The sequence below is a fragment of the Danio aesculapii genome, chromosome 2 (assembly GCF_903798145.1).
Source record: "Danio aesculapii chromosome 2, fDanAes4.1, whole genome shotgun sequence".
NCBI classification, from domain to species: domain Eukaryota; kingdom Metazoa; phylum Chordata; class Actinopteri; order Cypriniformes; family Danionidae; genus Danio; species Danio aesculapii.
Genome location: NC_079436.1, coordinates 41,996,520 through 42,018,389, shown reverse-complemented (window position 1 = coordinate 42,018,389; position 21,870 = coordinate 41,996,520). Strand labels below are relative to the sequence as shown.

The 21,870-nt window shown below is 39.9% G+C and overlaps 2 protein-coding genes across 2 annotated transcripts; both read right to left on the bottom strand.

Annotated features, from left to right (window-relative positions):
* Nucleotides 1-1,694: 1,694 nt before the first annotated feature.
* LOC130246657 (E3 ubiquitin/ISG15 ligase TRIM25-like) lies at nt 1,695-8,292 on the bottom strand. The gene is made up of 6 exons (XM_056479750.1): nt 7,717-8,292; nt 7,394-7,480; nt 6,956-7,189; nt 6,706-6,859; nt 6,499-6,558; nt 1,695-2,221 (listed from the first exon to the last, which is right to left on the bottom strand). The coding sequence occupies exons 1-6, from the start codon at nt 8,275-8,277 to the stop codon at nt 1,695-1,697; spliced, it is 1,623 nt and encodes a 540-aa protein (XP_056335725.1). The 5' UTR covers nt 8,278-8,292.
* A 2,439-nt stretch (nt 8,293-10,731) lies between these two features.
* On the bottom strand, nt 10,732-18,213 carry LOC130246639 (E3 ubiquitin/ISG15 ligase TRIM25-like). Its single transcript, XM_056479728.1, has 6 exons — nt 17,536-18,213; nt 17,160-17,246; nt 16,715-16,948; nt 16,476-16,629; nt 16,276-16,338; nt 10,732-13,741 (listed from the first exon to the last, which is right to left on the bottom strand). The coding sequence occupies exons 1-6, from the start codon at nt 18,127-18,129 to the stop codon at nt 13,212-13,214; spliced, it is 1,662 nt and encodes a 553-aa protein (XP_056335703.1). The 5' UTR covers nt 18,130-18,213; the 3' UTR covers nt 10,732-13,211.
* Between the last annotated feature and the right edge of the window lie 3,657 nt (nt 18,214-21,870).

The following is a 21,870-nucleotide window of genomic DNA, read 5'->3' as shown; positions in this document are numbered from 1 at the left end:
GAACTGCACAAAATCTTGACAAACAAAGCATGTCAAGTTTTTAAAGAAATGAACTGGAATTTACCACAGTTTTAATGTTTTGATTCCAAATGATTTTTTAATATGTATTGTATTATGCTTTACCGTGTAAAATTGTAACTGGAAAAAAAAAAAAAAAAATGGAGGAGCTTGGCCGGACGCGCCCCAGCCTGAACCAATCATGTGGATCGAGCACGCTGTTGTTAATATTAGGAGGAAAATAAATATATTTATGCTTTTTTTTAGAGTCAAACATTTTGGACATTTCTTGAACAAAATTTAAGACCTCATAAAAATGTGATTAAGACTTCTTAATGCCTTTTAAGGGCCTTCATTTTTCATATTTGATTTATCAACTTTTAATACTTTTTAAGACCCTGCGGACACCCTGCAAACAGTTGATTTGGGGGGTGGGGGGGTGTTCCCCTTTAAGAGTTCAGTGCAGCCATTCACTGTTATGACTGGCTAACTTTTAAGAGTTCACACTTAGCTGATGATTGATTATAAAGCTTGTTTGGCATGCTGTCCTGGGAGTGAGCCCTAAGCTTATAAGATCCTCGAGCCCGGGGCTCCCTCCCGTTTGCAAGGTGAGAGGGGAGTTTGAGCTCAGGTGGATATCGAGAACTCCCCTGCTGTAGTAGCTAATGAACAGATAGTTAATGCTCTTAAGAGATAGCTAATTACTAGGAGCAGGTCTTTGGTGCCGGTTTGCATTAGTCAATTAACTTAAGTTGCATGTTTTTAGATGGCGGGAGGAAACCGGGGAACCCTGGGGAAACCCACGTGAGCATAGGGAGAACGTGTAAACTCCGCACAGAAACGTCGACTGGCTTGGTAAGAACTAGAACCAGTGACGTTCTTGCTGTGAGGCAACAGTGCTAACCACTGGGCCACCGTGCCATTCCAATTCAAATCTGCTTTCCAGCGATGGCTGGTGAGGAGCCAGAAAAACATGCAAAATCAGTGTTTTCAATAAAATAAAGTTAGTTCTGGTTTGAAGAAATTAAAATACACATACATACTATCAAAACAAAACATTCATGATTTGTAAAATACATGCTGATGTCTATGGGAGATGACAATGATGTGCATTTTACACATAATCTGACGATGTGTTTTATTCACACACTGTTTAGTTACTGTTAGTATATTTTTCGCAACTGCCACTTCCTTTCATATATTTTGTTGAATTTATGTTTGAAGAATTTATATATGAAGTTGATGTGTTGTAAATCAAGCAGCTCTAATCTCTCCTCTGCACTGCAGGATCAGAACCTGACCTGGAATTTGCTGCACTGAACACCTGTGGGCCTGAACTGCTGCAAAAGAAGTGGAGTTGTCTTCTGCTGGAGGCAGTCATATGCAAATGACTGGTGCTAGGTGATGTCACCTTGCCCCTTTGGAATCTAGGAGATGTTTTTGGAGCTTGATTAAAACTGCTTTGTCTATAATGAGGGAACGTCATCAGCTATAAAACTTACAGGAGGTGTTAATGGTACAAAGACAATAAGCTGAGGCCATTTTGATTTCTTGTGTCATCGCCCCTTCAATAGACATCCAAAGTGCTGTCATTTAGGAACAAGACTGCATGGGTTTTTGAGAGACTCCAAAATTTTAAACCATTCAATCAGGCAGCTCTAAAAGAAAAACACTAAATGTGTAAAAAAGTATGTCTGTTATGCTTGATCACACAGTTTTACTCGTGAATCACGGAAAACCGCAAACCCAGGGTAGAGCGGCTGAGTGAATGTGGTGTGGACTCTGTAAATGAGGCTCATTGTGTCAGAGACGCTGTAAAAGGACAGAGTTCCTGCACTGTGATCCACATACACTCCTATTCTAGACGAGCTGGACACTATTGGTAGTTTAAACTCTTGGTTATTGTGCCTGAAAAAACATCGGGAGTCAGAGCAATACACACTCCAGGACTGATCATTACGTCCAAATCTACACTCACTTTTCCGTTCCTTCCTGCTCATGCTCTGGTAGGACACTGATGTTTCGATACAACCTCTCCACTCAACCTCCCAGTAACAGCGTCCACACACTCTCTCTCTGCACATCACCTGACAGGAACCATCAAATCTGTCTGGATGATCAGGATATGGCTGAACACGTTGCAACCTAGTCGCCACTCTGTTCCCCTCAGACAGCCTAAGATATTTATAAGCTGTGTTGGAGTCCAGTGTCAGCTGCTGGTAATCTGGAAACCCAAAAGAAAAAAGACATTAACTTTTTGTCACGTTTTCATCAGTAGAACATAATCAAAGATCACACTTGACGTTCTTTCTAGAGAGTTACTTGGATAGCCTAAATCTTTACTGCATAAAAAAATTACTTATATTTTAGAAACGGGCTGCACGGTGGCGCAGTGGGTAGCACGTTCGCCTCACAGCAAGAAGGTTGCTGGTTCGAGCCTCGGCTGGGTCAATTGGCGTTTCTGTGTGGAGTTTGCATGTTCTCCCCGTGTTTGTGTGGGTTTCCTCCGGGTGCTCTAATTTCCCTCACAAGTCCAAAGACATGCAGTACAGGTGAATTGGGTAGGCTAAATTGTCCGTAGTGTGTGAATGAGTGTGGATGGATGTTTCCCAGTGATGGGTTGCAGCTGGAAGGACATCCGCTGCGTAAAACATATGCTTGATAAGTTGGCGGTTCATTCCGCTGTGGCGACCCCAAATTAATAAAGGGACTAAGCCAAAAAGACTTTGAATGAATGAATGAATATTTTAGAAATTAAAGAGCCCCTATTATGGGTTTTAGAAAATGTGCTTCCGTGCAGTCTGTAACAGCACTAAGTGAATGAAAACATCCAGTGTAGGGTTAAATCTGAAAGTGCACCTTGTTTAAAACTATAAATTCTTTAACAAAATAGTTGACTCAGAGTCTAATGAATGAATCGAGTTGGGTTCGGATCTTTTGCTTGAACACATTGATGTCGATACGGTACATCACCAAATATGTAGTACTGGATCCGGTAAAACGTGAATGAGCCTTTTCCTTCAGACACTAGCGGAGCACATGGGATCATGGGACTGATCATGATACAAACTGGAACCCAGCAACTTAGCTAATTATAGGCCTATTTCAAACCTTCCATTTATATCTAAAATACTAGAAAAAGTTGTTTCTGCTCAATTATGCTCCTTTCTGCAGACCAACAATGTTTTTGAAGTGTTTCAGTCAGGTTTCAGAGCTCATCACAGTACAGAAACTGCATTAGTGAAAATAACCAATGATTTACTCTTAGCTGCTGACCAAGGGTGCATCTCGCTATTAGTTTTACTCGATCTTAGTGCGGCATTTGACACCATTGACCATGGTATCCTTATTAATCGCTTAAAGTCTACAGGTGTCCAGGGACATGCCCTACAATGGTTTAAGTCATACTTATCTGACCGTTACCAGTTTGTGAATATTAATGGACAGCCTTCACAAATCAGCCCAGTAAAATACGGGGTGCCTCAAGGATCAGTTTTAGGCCCTTTGCTGTTTACAATATACATGCTACCCCTGGGAGACATTATTAGAAGACATGGGATCAGCTTTCACTGCTATGCAGATGATACTCAATTATATATTTCAACTAAACCTGACGAGACGTCTAATCTGTCCAAGCTAACTGAGTGTATTAAAGATGTTAAAGACTGGATGACCAACAATTATCTTCTCTTAAACTCAGACAAAACAGAATTATTACTTATTGGGCCTAAATCCTGTACACAGCAGATCTCACAACTCGACCTACAATTAGAGGGATACAAAGTTAGCGTTAGCTCTACTATAAAAGATCTGGGTGTCATATTAGACAGTAATTTAACTTTTAAAAATCATATATCCCATGTCACAAAAACTGCTTTCTTTCATCTGAGAAATATTGCTAAGTTACGAAGTATGCTATCCATCTCAGATGCAGAAAAGCTAGTCCATGCTTTTATGACTTCTAGGCTGGACTACTGTAATGCACTGTTTGCTGGCTGTCCAGCATCCTCTATTAACAAACTTCAATTAGTACAAAATGCAGCTGTCAGAGTTCTTACCAGGTCTAGAAAATTTGATCACATCACCCCAATTTTATCCTCCTTACACTGGCTGCCTGTTAAGTTTCGTATTGAATTTAAAATATTGCTTCTTACATATAAAGCTTTAAATAATCTAGCTCCTGTTTATCTAACCAATCTTCTGTCTCGCTACAATCCAACTCGCTCTTTAAGGTCTCAAAACTCAGGGCTTCTGGTAGTACCTAGAATAGCAAAGTCGAGTAAAGGAGGTCGAGCCTTCTCATTTATAGCTCCTAAACTCTGGAATAGCCTTCCTGATAACGTCCGAGGCTCAGACACACTCTCCCAATTCAAAACTAGATTAAAGACCTATCTGTTCAGTAAAGCATACACTTAGTGCACCACTTAGCGGGCTTCCACACAGATTCTGCATCTTGTTGATATACACTGTAAACATCAGCTACGCTAATTATTTTCTTTATTCTCCATTTCCACCTGGGGATGCTCTTCCCGAGGCCCTCAGACTATGCAGAGTCACTGATTCGATCCAAGACCAACGACGAGATGATCCCAAGGTTTTTTACATCCTGGACCTGGCCGAATCCTGAGCAGCTACTGTGATGGTCATGGAGGAGTGGAGAACATGAGACTGATTCCTGTGACGCTCCAGAGACAGACGAGTCTTCGCTGAGGCCAGCTTCCAGCCTCCGCCACTGAGACTACAGCTCTGCACAAAAGTTTGGCCAGCGGAGAAATTAAAATGGTCGTGCCCAACTGAGCCTGGTTTCTCTCAAGGTTTATTTTCTTCACTTCCGCCTTTAGTGAAGTTTTTTTTCCCTCTCCGCTGTCGCCACTGGCTTGCATGTTTCGGGATCTATAGAGCTGCGCATCGTTGGATTTGCTCTTCAGTATTTGGACTCTCAGTAGTGATTATTAAACCACACTGAACTGAGCTAAACTGAACTGAACTTAAACACTACAAACTGAACTACACTGTTCCTACTTACTGTGACCTTTTATGTGAAGCTGCTTTGACACAATCTACATTGTATAAGCGCTATACAAATAAAGGTGAATTGAATTGAATTGAACAAATATGACGATCACTGACAGATGGAGATTCAGCTGCAGGGAATAAATGGTTAAAGTTTTTTTTCACAACAACACCACAGTATAGCCAACCTAGTGTTGTGTTTGATCCCGTCAATTTTCAGATTTTTGATACAATAACCTACGCTGTAACGTGGGATTCGTTGGTCTTTTGTTATTAAAGGAGGAGCAGCAGAGACTATTATGTATGCGACTTTGTCAGACTTTGACAGGGACTTTTTGTTAGTAACTGTTGCAGTTTAAATGGACCAGTTTCATTTTCCTCAGTAACATAACATGTGAGTGTGATTAAAATTGTTGCCTCGTTTTGTGTAGTTTGCAAAATATGTGTTTAATTGTGTGTTAAAAGTTGTAATCACCCTGCGCTGCTTATAATCACTTATCTATTATAGATCAGTGCTTGTACTGTATCTCTCAGGTTAAATCTTCATGCGGCTATTCACAGATTGTGTCCAAAACTATGTTAAAAATGCGCCACATGCTTCCTGTACCGATTTAAATGCGTTTCTGAACTCACGATCCTCTGCTGTTTGCCCTAGCTATCGCCACCATCAGCTGTTCCTACACGCGCGGCGCAGTCAATTTTCAAAATAGTTCAACTTTTGCCACTGTGTGGATTAATACTAAATGTGTGTCGTTGTTATTACTTGGGGTTGGGGTTAAGAGTAATTTGCTGGTGTTGATCTGCATTGCCTTATTGCATTCCTGCATTAGGCTCTCATATACTCTCTGGCTGCTACTTCATAGTGGTGGGCATTTATCTCCATCTCGCACTGAACGCAGTCGACCAATCACAACAGACTGTGTCATTGGTCCAATTAGTGCAGATTAGCTTCGTGCAAAGGAGGGGTTTGGGAACAAATGAATCGCTGAACGAATCATATGGGATTCGTTGCGATAATTAGGTAAAAATAAATGCTTATTATAAGACAACGAAAGTGTTTTTTGACCCTGCATGCATATCAGCCTGTTGTTGAAGACCTCCAAAACCAAAATATTACCCTTTATAATGCAAACGATGGGCTCTTTAAATTGGCAAAATGTTGGGTAAATCCAATTCTGTTAATTACCTAATTTTAAGCAAGTCTACCACATGAAAATTGTATATTACACATTAACTAAAAAATATTGTATGACCACTTTATATAAAACATTTGTGTTAGCGTTAATAAAGAATTCTGTAAACTGTGACTAGATGAAATTATTATGAATGTAAGTTATCATTACTCCTTATTGTTCACCGAATAAAACAAATGACTGAATAATCTGAACCATCAACATTCATAAACGGACCAGTCCTTTAAATACCTTCTCCCCTATGTCTTCTCTTTATGTCTGTGTGCTTGTTTATTAAAAGAAAAAAGAGACTTACATTGTAGGAACTCATTCCTGCTCTCGTATTCAGCGGTGGGAATCACACTGATGTATCTCGCTTAGAAAACCAACAGACATGTTCAATGTTACATTTTTAAATCTCAGTCATCTGTAAATTTAAGCAGTGTGTTGTGGGATTATATATTTTATATTATATTCAAAATATTAACATTTCTGAGAAAAAATTGATGCTTCAAATCTTTACCTGTGTGAAATATGTTTTCCTTCTCTTCTTTCAAAGCCTGCTGCAGTGTCCCTTTCAGCTGAGAGACCAACATTAGCAAATCATCAAAAGAAAGACAGGAACTGACGCTGGTTGAGTCTGTAGACCCAGGAGGAACAGAGAGAGACTGGAAACTCTACACAGACATGAAAGACAAAACAGGAATATCAGAAAAACAGATATCTATATCTCATATCTTAACACAATGTGCTGTTTGTCAGAGCTGTGCTACCTGGAGGAAATGTATGTGATGGTCTGTGTGTGAAAGCTGCTCCAGCTCAGCGCCACTCCTCCTCAGATTATCAATCTCCTGCTCCTTTTTTTCCAGTTGTCTTTCAGATTCATTCACTGCAGCCTTTTCCTGATCTCTGATCAGCTGTGTCACCTCACAGTGGGTTCTCTCGATGGAGCGGATGAGCTCAGTAAAGATCCTCTCAGTGTCCTCCACTGCTGTCTGTGCAGAGCGCTGTTAGGACACACAGAGAGAAGCAGCAGAATCAGTCATTCACTCAGCTCTTACTGCTGCCTCACACAGCCTGTTCCCCACAGTGGCGTCTGTGGGACTGAATGTGCTTCAGCACTGGGCTCCTCACTGATTGACTGACTGTAGGACAGTCCTAGCCGAGTCTCACATAGCTCCTACAGCAGTTGATCTTCTGCTAAAACTCACCTTGTGAGACTCTACAGCCGCTCTCAGCTCCTCACACTCCTTCTCTTTCTCCTCCACTCTCTGCTGAAGTGTCTCTTTAAAATGTTTCTGTAGAACAAATGAATTACAGTAAACCACAGATGTATATAACACAGAATGATACAAAACTTTATAAACACAATGGTAAAAATACAGATCTGTTGTATCGCTCTTTTATGATAAATAAATGTTATCTATTCATATCTCCATTAAAAAGGTGACTGAAGCTGTTGTGTTCTCATACAGTCAAAAATATTGCAATGGCAGTTTTAAAAAGCTTATCAATAGGAGAGAAACAAGCTTACCTGTTTCTCTGCTCTCTCTTCAGCTGGTAATACAGTTTCATGGGTTTTGTGTTCATTCATCAAACACAAAATGCAAATACAGCGCTGGTCAGTTCTGCAGTACATTTCTAGCAGTCTGTCATGTTGAGGGCAGATCATCTCCTGCAGTCGTCCAGTAGGATCAGTCACTTTGTGACACTTTCTAGAGTGAAATTCCTCATGACTTTCAAAGTGAGTCTGACAGTAAGATTCCAGACACACCAGACAAGATTTAACAGCTTTATTTTTGTCTCCGGTACAAATGTCACACTCCACATCTGCAGATTCAGAGTAGCATTGAGAAGGACGAGCAGCTTCAGCCAGCATGGTGTTTTTCCCTAAAGCAGGTCTTGTAGTGAAAGTCTGTCTGCACTGAGGGCAGCTGTAGACTCCCTTCTGCTCATCCTGATCCCAGTAGCCTGAAATACAGCTCATACAGTAACTGTGTCCACAGGGAATGGCCGCTGGATCCTTCAGTAGATCCAGACAGATTGAACAGTTGAACTGATCCTCCTGAGCCAAAGAAACACTGGATTCTGCCATTTTACTACACAAAGATATGAATTCACCAGCTCAACAACAGCATGTAGGTTAGAAATGATAAAACAGAAAGCAAAAGGGGAAAGTCACCAAGTAAAGCCCGCGCAAACGGAAAAGGTAATGAGTTTCATTTTTGACTGAGCTGAAGGTAGTTCAGAGAATGAGAAAGAACATGACTGAAGCCTGACTAGATATGTAACAGATCACTCATCACTGCATATATAAAACAAACATTCATAATCTTTTATTAGTTAATATAAATATTGGGGTGACACGGTGGCGCAGTGGGTAGCACAATCGCCTCAAAATGTGAGTCTGCGCACTTCAGAGAGGGGGATTTCCAATAAGGGGAAAAACTTTTTTTTGAGAGAGCTGGTTGATGTTGTTCCAGCAAAGTAAAGGAGTACTCATCTGTCTACAATGTGCAAAAGTTCCTTAAAAGATAAATTTGAACTGTTAAATGCTTCTTGGCCATCTTAAGTTTGTTACAATAATATTTGAATATATTATAGGCACCAGAGTGGCTCAGTGGTTAGCACTGTCACCGCACAGTAAGAAGGTCGCTGGTTGGCATTTCTGTGTAGAGTTTGCATGTTCTCCCCGTGTTCCTGTGGGTTTCCTCTAATTGCTCAGGTTTCCCCCAGTCCAAAGACATAGGTGAATTGAATAAACTAAATTGGTTGTAGTGAATGAGTGTGTATGGATGTTTCCCAGCACTGGATTGCAGCTGGAAGGGCATCCACTGTGTAAAACATATGCTGGATAAGATGGCGGTTTATTCTGCTGTGGCAACCCCTGTTTAATAAAGGGTCTAAGCTGAAGGAAAAATGAGTAATTGATAAATATTTTTTACAAACAGTATGATTTAATTATATGTAAATACCTTACAGTAAAACTCTCTGTTTAATGTCCCTTCTGTTTAAATATGTGGTTTACTGTTGTCATCTTTACTGGCAGGTGGAAAAATAAAAGGAACATATTTATAATTTAACAAATTAAGTATGACAAGTTACATGTGTACATTTCAGAGTACATCACGCAGTCTATGTGTATGTATGAGTGAGAGAGTAAGCCTCATACACTACAAGCGACTCGCAGCAGCAAAGCAACAAGCGACCGTTCATTTCAACGGAGAGTCAGTGACTTCTGGCGATCTCCATTTATACGAGTGACAGCGACCGTTGGCGACCAGGTGGGCGTGACGAGCGGCGCAACAAAGTTGAGAATCCTTCAAATTAATGCAAATGAAGAGCGACTTTCTTGAGCGACAGCCAATAAGAGCACCAATATAGCACACGTGATTCTCTCTCAGCTCACTCAGAGGCCGGTTGTATAGTCACTGCTAGTCTGAATGAGAGAGCAGAGACTAACACTAGCTGCACCAACTCACTAATATTCATGACTCTCTAGGGGGGATTTCTGGGGTTATAATTAAGCATATATTACAATTCACCTTTGTTACACACCTGCTATTTAGATATCAGAGAACAACTTAACATATTGAACCAATGTACTCTATGGCACCTTTAAGAATCTTGATACATTCAACATAAAATACACAAACGCACTAACAGATGCACTAAATGCACAGGATAATTTGTTGCTTAGATCATTTATGATCCAAAATTATGACCACAAATTATTTTAATGCTTACTTTCACTATATAAGATGTAATTATATATGTTTTCTGGGTTGTTTTTCTGACAATTTTTTTGTCTCAAAATCTATTCAAGAGTTCACACTTAGCTGATAATCAATAAAGCGTATTTGGCATGCTGTCCCGGGAGAGAGCCCTGAGCTCGTAATATCCTCGAGCCCGGGGCTCCCTCCCGTTAGAAGGGCGAGAGGGGAGTTCGAGCTCAGGTAGGTCTCGAGACTCCCCTGCTTGTCGCCGCGTGAGAAGTGTAAACTAGGGTTGTTTTCGGTGATATTTGGTTTAATCTATTGCTATGGTATATGTTTTTGCACAGTGGGAGGAAACCGGGGGACCCGGGGGAAACCCACGCGAACACGGGGAGAACATGTAAACTCCGCACAGAAACACCACCCAGCCTGATAGGAGGTTGGACCAGCGGTGTTCTTGCTGTGAGGCAACAGTGCTAGCCACTGGGCCACCGTGTCGCCCTATCGGAAAAAAGAGGGAGGAAGTAGGGGTGGAAGGAGGGGGAAGCTTCAAGACGAGGATAACTGGAGTGAAAAACTCTGGTTATTTATAATGCTTCCGTAATCATCTGATGGGTCACATTACGGAGCTAATGAGGAGCCAGCCGTGTTGATCATAAGCACGTGATCCTCTCGAAATTAGTTCATAAATAAACCACACTTATTCTTAGCTGTAATGAGTCGTCGATGTTGTAGTAAACATGCAGATCATTCAGTGTTAGGAAATGAGTGTGCATCAGTGTTATGATGAGAAGTTTACAGTACTGATAAATCCACCACAAAGAATGAATATATACATTGTCATTAAAATTTTATTATGAATGAGCAAATAGTCATACAAAACAAGGCAGATTTATTTTCTTCTTATACACATCATAAGTCTGATATACATGTTTTCTACTCTGTAAAAAAAGTGTATGAACAATTAGTGCTGACAGCACGTTTTTAGTTCATTGTAAGTTATCAAACTAAGTTAATCATGTTCTAACTTAATTTCATACGTTACGTAAGCAGTTTTAAGTTCAAGATTCAGCTTAAAAACTGAAGGCAACCAGGATTTGTTTACAGTGTAACAATCTTTTCTTCAGTCTTGCATCGCTGTATAGACACCTCAGTTTAAACGGCAGTGGAGAATGCAGCAGAAAATCACATTTACTAGTAACAACAATAGCAAAAAGAATCACAGATGATCAATGCAAGGAAGCTTGGAAAAATGCAACATCCCTAAGTGTATGTAACAGAGTAAAAGCAATGCAACTGAAAATTCTACATAGAGCTCACATCTCTCCCTCATGGAGGCACAAGTTTAAAGAGGAGTTGTCACCAATGTGTCTTGAAAATGTAAAACTGAGGAAGGACACCTTGTTCATTGTTTCTGGCTTTGCAGGGAAATTCAAAAGTTCTGGTCCATGATTGAACAAGAAATTAATGGTATTTTATCTATTAATATTGGTTGTGACCCCAAGCATATGCTGCTTGGGATATTCAACAAGATTAATATGGACAAATAAAAAACACTTTGCAAGTTCCTGATATTTTGTGCAAGAAAATGTATTCTCCTGAACTGGATAAAGGACAAAACTCCTACAAAGTCTTTATGGCACAGGGTAATACTTGAATATGTACCACTGGACTACTTAACTTGTGTCTTACATGGCAAAGATGTTTTATTTCATGAGAGGTGGGATCCATTTTTGTTACATATGGGTTTAAACATAACCTCCATAATCATCAAAGGGTTGATTTAACAAGGTCAGATCTTATGAAGGTTTGTGGTGCATGAATATGCTATATCGTAAATTTTATTAATGCCACCCCCCCTTTTTTTTTTCTCTTTTTTTTCAAAGAGCTCCTGTACCCAAAACAGTGCAATATGTGGAAAACAGAGCTGCACATTTCTAGAGAAACTGTGAACAATTCTTACAGGATTCTAAAACAGACAACAACACAGAAAACTAAATAAATTTTTAAAAACAGTTGAGTTTATATAGCTGTTAACTTTAATGTCTTTTAATCATGGTTTGAATGTAAGATTCAGTAACATTCATAAAGATCTTACTTGCTGGAAGATTCAGTATTTTTGAACAAATGCAACCCTGTTTTTTGCCACTTGCTTATTACTGATACAATCTACAAGTTCTATTTTGAACGCTCATTAGGTAACAAATAACGTGAGACGTTGCATTTGGTTTAAACGAAATTGAAATCGGGTTAACGTCAGACCGACGTCAGTGTCCAATGTCAGACAAATGTTACATTTAGGTCACTTTCAACTGCAACCTAAAAACAACCAAATATCAACGTCTAATGATGTTACAGCTTGATGTTGCTGTAACATAGGCTCATTCTGAAAACGTAGCTCTCTATACATTTCTGGAGATTGTGAATTATGTAGCCAGAAGTACGCATGGCTGCATTTAATTTTTTTAAGTAAGTGCTACAGGGCGATATGACGCCGTTCCATTTCACGCTTACTAGCTGGCCGCTTACCTCCATATGGACGGCTTTTCCCGCTGTTTTCAGTTTGTCCAGTTAGCTCACCATGTACGTCGGTGGACTTGAGACGCAGAGAGGAGATGACCACGACGACGATGAAGAACGGTTTCAGAAAGCAGGTAAGACAAAAACAGAAGCCAAAAAATAAAACAGACAAGTAAATAACAGGGTGGGAATGTGGTAAAAATCAGACAAGGGCTTTTCTTTTTATGAATTGCTCTTTAAATTTGTCGGTTTGGTTTAGGGAATTGGGTGGGTCAGTCAATCGGTCAGTCAGACAAACATTCAGTCGACAGAGGCCAGGATTTACGCGAGAACCGCAGGCACAAATGTCACTCACGAGAGAAATTTAGGTTCTTAAAAAAACATACACAGAGGCCTCTCGTGGATTCACGAAAACAAAAACTGCAAAAAAAGTAGCTCCTGGCACGTATTTGGGGGTCTCCAGAAATGTATATAGAAGTACATCATCAGAATGAGCCTGGGTTGCGTTGTTTATATATTACCACTATGACAGCTATTGGATGTTGGCACGATGTTGGATTTTGGTCACTTATCAACGCAACCTAAAAACAACCAAATATCAACGTCAGTTTCATAACTATACATGACGACTGCTCTCTGTAACAGTTCAAATCAGATTTGAGCAAACACTGTGATCATACTTGTCAAATGTTAAATAGACATGCAAACTGCTGTCATTTGAGAGATGGCAGTATTTTAACAATTAATCATGCAGCTCTAATGGAAAAGCACCTTATCTGCAAAGGTCTGTCTGTTATGCTTGATCACACAATTTTACTTCAGAACAACTGTAAACCTCAAACCCAGGGTAGAGCGGCTTAGTGAATGTGGTGTGGACTTTGTGAATGAGGCTCTTTGTGTCAGAGATGCTGTAGAAGGACAGAGTTCCTGCACTGTGATCCACATACACTCCTATTCTAGATGAGCTGGACACTATTGGGAGTTCAGTCCCTTGGTTATTGTGCCTGAATAAACATCTGGTGTCAGAGCAGTACAAACTCCAAGACTGATCATTACATCCAAAAAGACATTCATTTCCCCATCCTTTTCTTTTTATGGTCTTGTATGATACTGATACACACATTCCTCTGCCACTCCACTCAACCTCCCAGTAACAGCGTCTACGGACACTCTCTGTACACAATACCTGACCAAAACGATCAAATCTGTCAGGGTGATTAGGATACCGCAGAGCATATCTCAATCTGGTCGCCACTCTGTTCCCCTCAGACAGCCTCAAGGATTTAAAAGCTGTGTTTGAGTCCAATGTCAGCTGCTTGTAATCTGGAAACCATTAAAACAGCAGATTAACTTGCTTTTCATCATTGTTTTTCATCAGTGAAAATATGTAATGGCTTCAATGTAATATTAAAACAGACACAAAGAAAAGCTTTTTGTCTTTTTAATTTAACATGAATTAATTTACATAACTATAACTGGCATAACTTTATGTCTGATTCTATATTTGCTCATTTTAAGTATGTCTACAACATGCAAAATGTATTTTACACATATTCTGAAAGGATTTCTTTTTTCAGTTTAACTATTTCAGCTAGATTACATTTTTAGCAATGTCAATTATTTCTCATTGTTTACTGAATAAACCAAATGACTGAAATGGATTCATCAATATTGAAGGCATGGTTTTTTTTTCTGCTAAACACAAAAGAAGATATTTTGAATGTTTTTATTGTTACTGTAAAAACTGTAAAAACATCCATTGTAAGAAACAAATACCAATGGTAACAGGTTTACAACATTCTTCAAAATATCTTCTGTGTTTAACAGAAGAAGAAAAACAAAACACCCAAATTGGTTTGTCACGGTTGCAAAACATATCAACACACAGCAGATGGAAACACTAAAGAACCACGTATAAACGAGAAACGAGAAAGGATATTGAGAAGCACCCAGAGACCGGACAAGGATAACTGGGAAACTAAGAACCTTAATACACACTGACAAAATGAGGGGCACCTAAAACTAATAAAAACTGGTGATGTCAGGAAGAGAGAGAAAGGAATTACATGACATAAAGCTGCAGTCACACTAGAGTTTGACCATGTAAAATTCTGTAGTACAGCACTGCGAATAGGGGCGGGATTAAACAAGATGATTAGACATTTTAAAAAGCGAGCGATTGGTCCATGTTTTAAATTTCAGACCAGAGAGGTCATATTTTGATCCTCAATTGGTCTCACGCAATCATGTGATGAAATTTCGCAGGTCAGAGTTCACCAAGGTTGAATTTTCCAATGCAGCGAATTGCGAAACTTGTCACACAAGCTTGCGTTTCCAGTCTGACGCATTTGAGTGTGCATGAATGGAAGTCTATGGGGAGAAAAGTGCAGTGTGACCGCAGCTTAACACTAGAGCACACAAGGAAGTAAACAAAAGCACATTGAACACATGACAGGGGAAGTACAGAGGCTGTTTCTCAATTCCAAGAACACAGTGAACGGAGTCCTTGTGGAGACCGGTCTTGCCAGGTGTCCTCGGAAGAACGAACTCGAAAGACCACAACAACAGAGAACGCCTCCTTTTGAGAAATGAGATGCTGCGTTCTTCCTGGTGGTCACGTGTCCTTCACACGTTTTTAATGGAAAATTATTTCAATTACAGCATTCATACAACGATTTATTGTTTTTCCCCTTTTCAAAATATATACTTTGCATAAAAACATTATAAATATACGTTGCACAATATAAATAAAACAGATTTTAATATGAATTTCAGCAAATAAACACCCGTAATGTGTTTATTCCTTTATTAAGCTGGCCAATGACTAATGTTTACATTCACCGTTTCATTTAGAGAAACTCCTGAGGTAAATAAGTGATATCTCTGAACTTTAATGATAAATCTAAATAAAATGCTGCTCTTTCCACCTCTATCATGAAACCATGATATTTTTATCCAAGGTTATCATACCGTCAGAATCTTATACCGGCCCATGCCAACCCCTGATATACCATAATCCCATTGGAGAGTCCCTCTGAAGCAGGGGTCACCAACCCTGTTTCTGGAGATCTACCTTCCTGCAGAGTTTAGTTGCAACCCTGACCAAATACACCTGCATGTAATTATCAAGTGCTGCTTCGGGTGCTAATTAATTGGTTCAGGGGTGTTTTATCAGGGTTAGAGCTGGTTGGTGACCCCTACTCTGAAGGGATTAGAGCAGGGGTGGGCAAACTCGGTCCTGGAGGGGCGGTGTCCTGCACAGTTTAGCTCTAACTCTAATCAAACACACCTGGTTGTAGACACTGATTAGCATGTTCAGGTGTGTTTGATTAGTGTTGGAGCAAAACTGTGCAGGACACTGGCCCTCCAGGATCGAGTTTGCCCATCCTTGGATTAGAGCACAGACACGAGGCCTTCTGAATTGAGTGCAGTTAGGAATGACAGTTGACAATATGGCGGCCATGATTTTTTTTTATCTCCGAAGTGCCCTTTGGGGGGCAATATAAATACTTTGGAATGCAACAAAAGGGTGCTTCTCATTACTTATTTGTGGTCATCAACCCTGGTTATCTTTCACTGTGAAGAAATTGTCCAACAGTGGGTGGGAAGAAACAGCTCATTTCATTTTCTCTGACCCAAAAATGTACATTTTTAGCAGGGTATAATAAGTGATCTGATGGGTATTTTCTGGAGACATAAAATACTTATTTTACATCTCGTAAAAGGCCAAAATTGGAGCCCTTTAATAAACAGACCTGCCATTTTAATAGGCCTACCTACGTGTTGTTATCTTCTTTTTATGCCTGGGTTATCGTTTATTACAATCCAACAAACAAAATACCTTTAAAAGTACTTACATTGTAGTAACTTATTCCTCCTGTTCTTGACTTTAGGGGTGGGAATCACATTGATGCATTCCACTAAGAAAACCAAAAAACATCTTTAGTGATACATGTTTAGTTTTATACATTTTACACAGTGTATTTCGGGATTACATTGTTTATCATGCTCATAATATTGAAACTTCTGAGACTGAATTAATGCTTCAATACTTTACCTGTTTGAAATAACTTTGCTTTCTCTTCCTTAACAGTCTGCTGGAGTTTCTCTTTCAGCTGAGAGACCAACGTTATCAAATCATCAAAAGAGAGACGAGAACTGATGCTGGATGAGTCTGTAGATCCAGGAGGAACAGAGAGAGACTGGAAACTCTACACAAACATGAAAGACAAAACGAACATCAAAAAATTAGACACTTTATTAAACACAATGTGCTGTTTGTCAGATCTGTGCTACCTGGAGGAAATAGATGTCATTGTTTGTGCATGAAAGCTGCTCCAGCTCAGCGCCTCTCCTCCTCAGATCATCGATCTCCTGCTCCAGTCGCTTCAGTCGTCCTTCAGCTTCACTCACTGAAGCCTTTTCCTGTTCTCTGATCAGCTGTGTCACGTCGGAGCGGGTTCTCTCAATGAACTGGATGAGCTCATTAAACATTGCCTCAGTGTTGTCCACTGCTGCCTGTGCAGAGCGCTGTTAATACACACAGAGAGAAGCAGAATCAGTCATTCACTCCTACTGCTGCTATTCACTCCTACTGCTGCCTCACACAGCCTGTTTCCCACAGTGGCTTCAGTGGGACTGAAAGTGCTCCAGCACTGGGCTCCACACTGACTGACTGCAGGACAGTCCTAACTGACTCTCAAACGGCTCCTCCAGCAGTTGATCTTCAGCTAAAACTCACCTTGTGAGACTTTACAGTCGTTCTCAGCATCTGTTGCCCCACCTGTCTCTCCTCCATTTTTGGCTGAAGTGTCTCTTTAAAATGTTTCTGTACAAAGAAATTACAGTAAACCACAGATGTATATAAAACTAAATGACTCAAAAGCTTTAGAAACACAATGGTAAAAATACAGATCTGTTCCCCACTGTATCAGTCTTGTAAGATGAATGATTTTTAGATACAATTTTCTAAACAAAATTCTTTTTTTTTTTTTTACAACTCTTATCGATTCATATCTCCATTGCGAAGGTGACAGAAGGTGTTCTGGATTAATTCTCATTCAGTCAAAAATATTGCAATGACACTGTTTGAAAAAAAGCAGGTTTTTTTTTTTTACCTGTTTCTCTGCTCTCTCTTCAGCTGGTAATACAGTTTCATGGGTCTTGTGTTCATTCATCAAGCACAGCATGCAAATACAGCACTGGTCAGTTCTGCAGTACATTTCTAGCAGTCTGTCATGTTGAGGGCAGATCATCTCCTGCAGTCGTCCAGTGGCATCAGTCACTTTGTGTTGCTTTCTAGAGTGAAATTCTTCATGACGTTCAAAATGAATCTGACAATAAGATTCCAGACACACTAGACAGGACTTCACAGCTTTATTTTTTCTCCCAGTACAAACGTCACACTCCACCTCTGCAGATTCAGAGTAGCACTGAGCAGGACGAGCAGATTCTAGTTTTCTCTTCCTGATATTCTCCACCACTTCTGCCAGTATGGTGTTTTTCCCTAAAGCAGGTCTTGGAGTGAAGGTCTGTCTGCACTGAGGGCAGCTGTAGACTCCCCTCTGCTCATCCTGATCCCAGCAGCCTGAAATACAGCTCATACAGTAACTGTGTCCACAGGGAATGGCCACTGGATCCTTCAGTAGATCCAGACAAATTAAACAGTTGAACTGATCCTCCTGAGCCAAAGAAACACTGGATTTTGCCATTTTACTGAACAAAAAACGGGTTTCCCAAGATAGAAGTGATATAACATAAAGCAGGAAGAGCAAAGCCACCAAGTAAAGCCCGCGCAAATGAAAAGAAATCAAAGTTTCACTTTCTTTTCAATGAAGTAGGTGTGTCTTAAAGGACTCCTGATCAAGGCCTCTCAGCTCTGCACATTCATATATAAAACATACATTAATATAATAATTATTTGTTAATATTGATCGTCAGGATATTTTATTCATGTTTATATTAATTATTTATTTATTACAAAACTATTTTAAAAAGTTAAATTATGAATAAATACACGTTTGGCCCTATATCAGTTTAACTATCTGCTGCCATCTGTTGGACCATTTTATCTTTGAATATGGTGAACGTGCTTGGTTCGTTATTTGCCCCCCAACATTATGAAGCTGCAGGCCCGGAGACCCAACTGCACGCTCAGACCCGCACGCGATGTTAAGTGACACATGCCACTAATGTCGGTAATCTTGTTATATGTGCCAGTAGGTGTCAGTTTAAGCACGTTATAAGCACACTAATGTTATAAGTTTCTCTTTGCTTTAATATTTAAAAATGATTAGGCAAATGACACCTGCATATAGGTTATGTATTTACAACATGCATTTTATTATAACTTTATAATGCATATTATTTAAAATACCTTAAAATTAAAATAAATTAATTACATAGAGAATTCCATATTGTAGCCAACAAAGGAACCACCACGATGCAATAATATACGGCACAGATCAGCATGTCACAATAAATTTGATATCCACTGACATGTACTGTTAAATGACTAAATATTACGTATAGTAGCAAAAGACCGTAACTACGAATACGTAAAATAAATGCTTTTAAATGAAAACATCATGGGGTAGTCCAGCATATAAACTAACTTGCGACGCAATAAATCATGTTAAAAGTCGCGTAATGATTAAATATGGTTTTGCGCGTATTGATTAGTGTCATTAAGCTTCGCCGGGTGTCGATGTCACTGCAGTGACATGCAGCGCGATACTCTGATGGCCCGTTTCCACTGAGTGGTACGGTACGGTTCGGTTTGGTTTGGTATGCTTTTATGGCCGTTTCCACTGTCAAAAAGCGTACCGAACCGAACCGTACCGTACCACTTTTTCGGCACCCTTTCGAAAGGGTACCAAACACGAGAAAGGGTATCAAAAGGCGGAGCTACACGCGCAGCTGAACGATATTGGTTTACAGAGATACGTCATTCACTTACGCAACAAGCCAGAATGAAAACAAAAAACCCGCCATGTTTGAAAAACACAGCGAGAGATTTTAGCGGAATTATAAATACATATAATAACGAGCCATGGTCGATCTGTGCTCAAACAAACCTTGTCGTCATCTTGATGGACAGCCACAAATCCAAGAAGAAGAGCAGATTTACCCTGTGCCCCGTAGTTTTTTACGAGCTAGTCTGAGGCGCGAGCGGTTTCGCTTTCTTGTTTGCGCTCGCGGCGCGTCTAACATTATATCTGAAATAACAAACTTCTTGAGCTGATGATAATAACCTGCGCTTGATTATTGGCGTGCTTTTAAAACCCGATCCTGTCAGACACTGACAAACGCGAGAGTGAAGCGCGAAGAAACAAAGGAGAAGCCGGAAAAAAGGAGCACATTAAATACGGGCGAAATGTCTACTTTATGTAGTTCTTCTGTAGTTGGTAACATATCGGAGACTGTAAGGGGCTGTATGTGTTTATATATGTTCATTTATTTAGTTATTTAATATAATTACAGACATTACAGTAGGCTGTTTCGCACTGTCTTTGATCTGCAGTTATAATCAACTCATGTTCATTGAAAAGTTAGTAATAAACATTCCTACACAAGTATTTATGTGTATGAAGCATCTGTTTTATGAGAAGTGCTTTTCATATGATATGTAAGTGACCCGTACAGCTTTATTGTAGACATTTCCTCGAGCTAGAATGACGTCGACTGAAACATTCTGTCATACACCACGCCCACCAAAAGGGTACCCTTGTTAGTGGAAACGCAAGCCTGATAAAGGTGACCCGTACCGAACCGAATCGTACCGTACCAGTCAGTGGAAACGAGCCATGAGTGACACAGGTCACTAGGTCACTACACATGATGCCACTATCGAGTGCCAGTGGCATCTGTACGTCAGATGTCGTGTCACTTCATGTTGAAACTGCTACTCGAAAAAATTGCTTTAATAAAATCAATAACCTTACTCATGTGTCCGATGTTGCTTCTTCCTAGAAAGTGCTGGTCTGAGCGTGCGACTGGGTCTCCGTACCCGCCGCTTCCCCCAACCCAACAGCAGGTGGCACTGTCTGAGAAACGATAGGTCTGGATAGGCAGGTCTGAGCATGCAGGTCTGAGCGTGCAGTTGAGTCTCCGGGCCTGCAGCTTCACCTTACTCGTTAAATGAGCAAATGTGCACATGAAAGTAAAAGCAAACGTTAAAATCCATGCTTTTATAAAATATAAAACGTTATAGTCACACGCAAGACTCAACTTGTATATATAGATCAGTAGACATGCTTCTTCATTTGGCGTCTGCAATATGCAATAACATAGGTGCAGTTAACCCAAAAATTTTAATTTCATTTAATTTCATTTGTTGAATACTGCAGAAGATTTGTTTAAAGAAATTTGAAAACCTGTAACCATTGACTTCTATAGTGGAAAAAAAACGAATACTATGGAATTCACAGGTTTCCAGCTTTCTACAAAATATATTCTTTTGAAGGGCTCTATGTGAACTCAAACTGAGCACATGTTGCCTTGAACCCAGCCCAGCTCCCCTCTTCCCCTGATGGGCCGCATTTAGGCCATGTGTTTGAAAGCGCTGTCCAAGGTGGATAAATTTGAAAGCAGTGTGGACTGTGAAAATTGAGGCTTTTGAAAATGATGAGGCATATTAGTTATTTGATCAATTCAGCTAACATGGTGGCCAACATTGTAAAGCAGATGTTTTGAATGCTGTCCATTTTGTTAGCTTTATTAAAGATGAATGTCAGTTTTTACATTCTCCATATTTTCTCTTCAAAAGACACAGAATATTTACTGGAAGCTTTTGTTCAGTAGTGGAAGCAGACTACAGTTGCAACATTGTGCCACAACGTTTCAAAGAGAGTAAATAAACGGCAGCCAGATATGTAAAATCCTCTTACGTCTGTGCACATGCGCAGTACATGAATAAAAGCGTTTCAGTCTTTTTAGTGTGGATGATGGAATCAACTGAAAACAATATTGTGGGCATGGACTGTTTTAAGACCTCAAATTTATCTGGAATGTAGATGTAGACTTACATTACATGGTAACACTTTACAAGGCTGAGCCCAAACACACTTGAGTCATCGATGTGGCTGTTTAGAAGAAAACAGGACTCTACAGTGTCAGTGAGCGCCGTCTTTTAGATGAGATGTTAAACCGAGGTCCTGACTTCCTGTGGTCATTAAAAATCTAATTACACTTCTCAGCCAAATTCCATCCATCCAATGTAAATGTTGCAAATAATACAGTCAAATTAAGATGTGTCCTCACAGTGAAAAACATGGCTTCTGTCATTAATATAATTTGGGGAAGGGTGTGGGTGGGTCAGCTGGTCAGTCAGAGACAGCAAAGGAGAACTGGTGAGAGATGGATCTGTTTTCTTCACTCATTGATATTTCTGTTTATTTGTCTGGCTTCTCATATACAATAAAAACAAGGAATTAAAAAAGGTTTAAAATTTT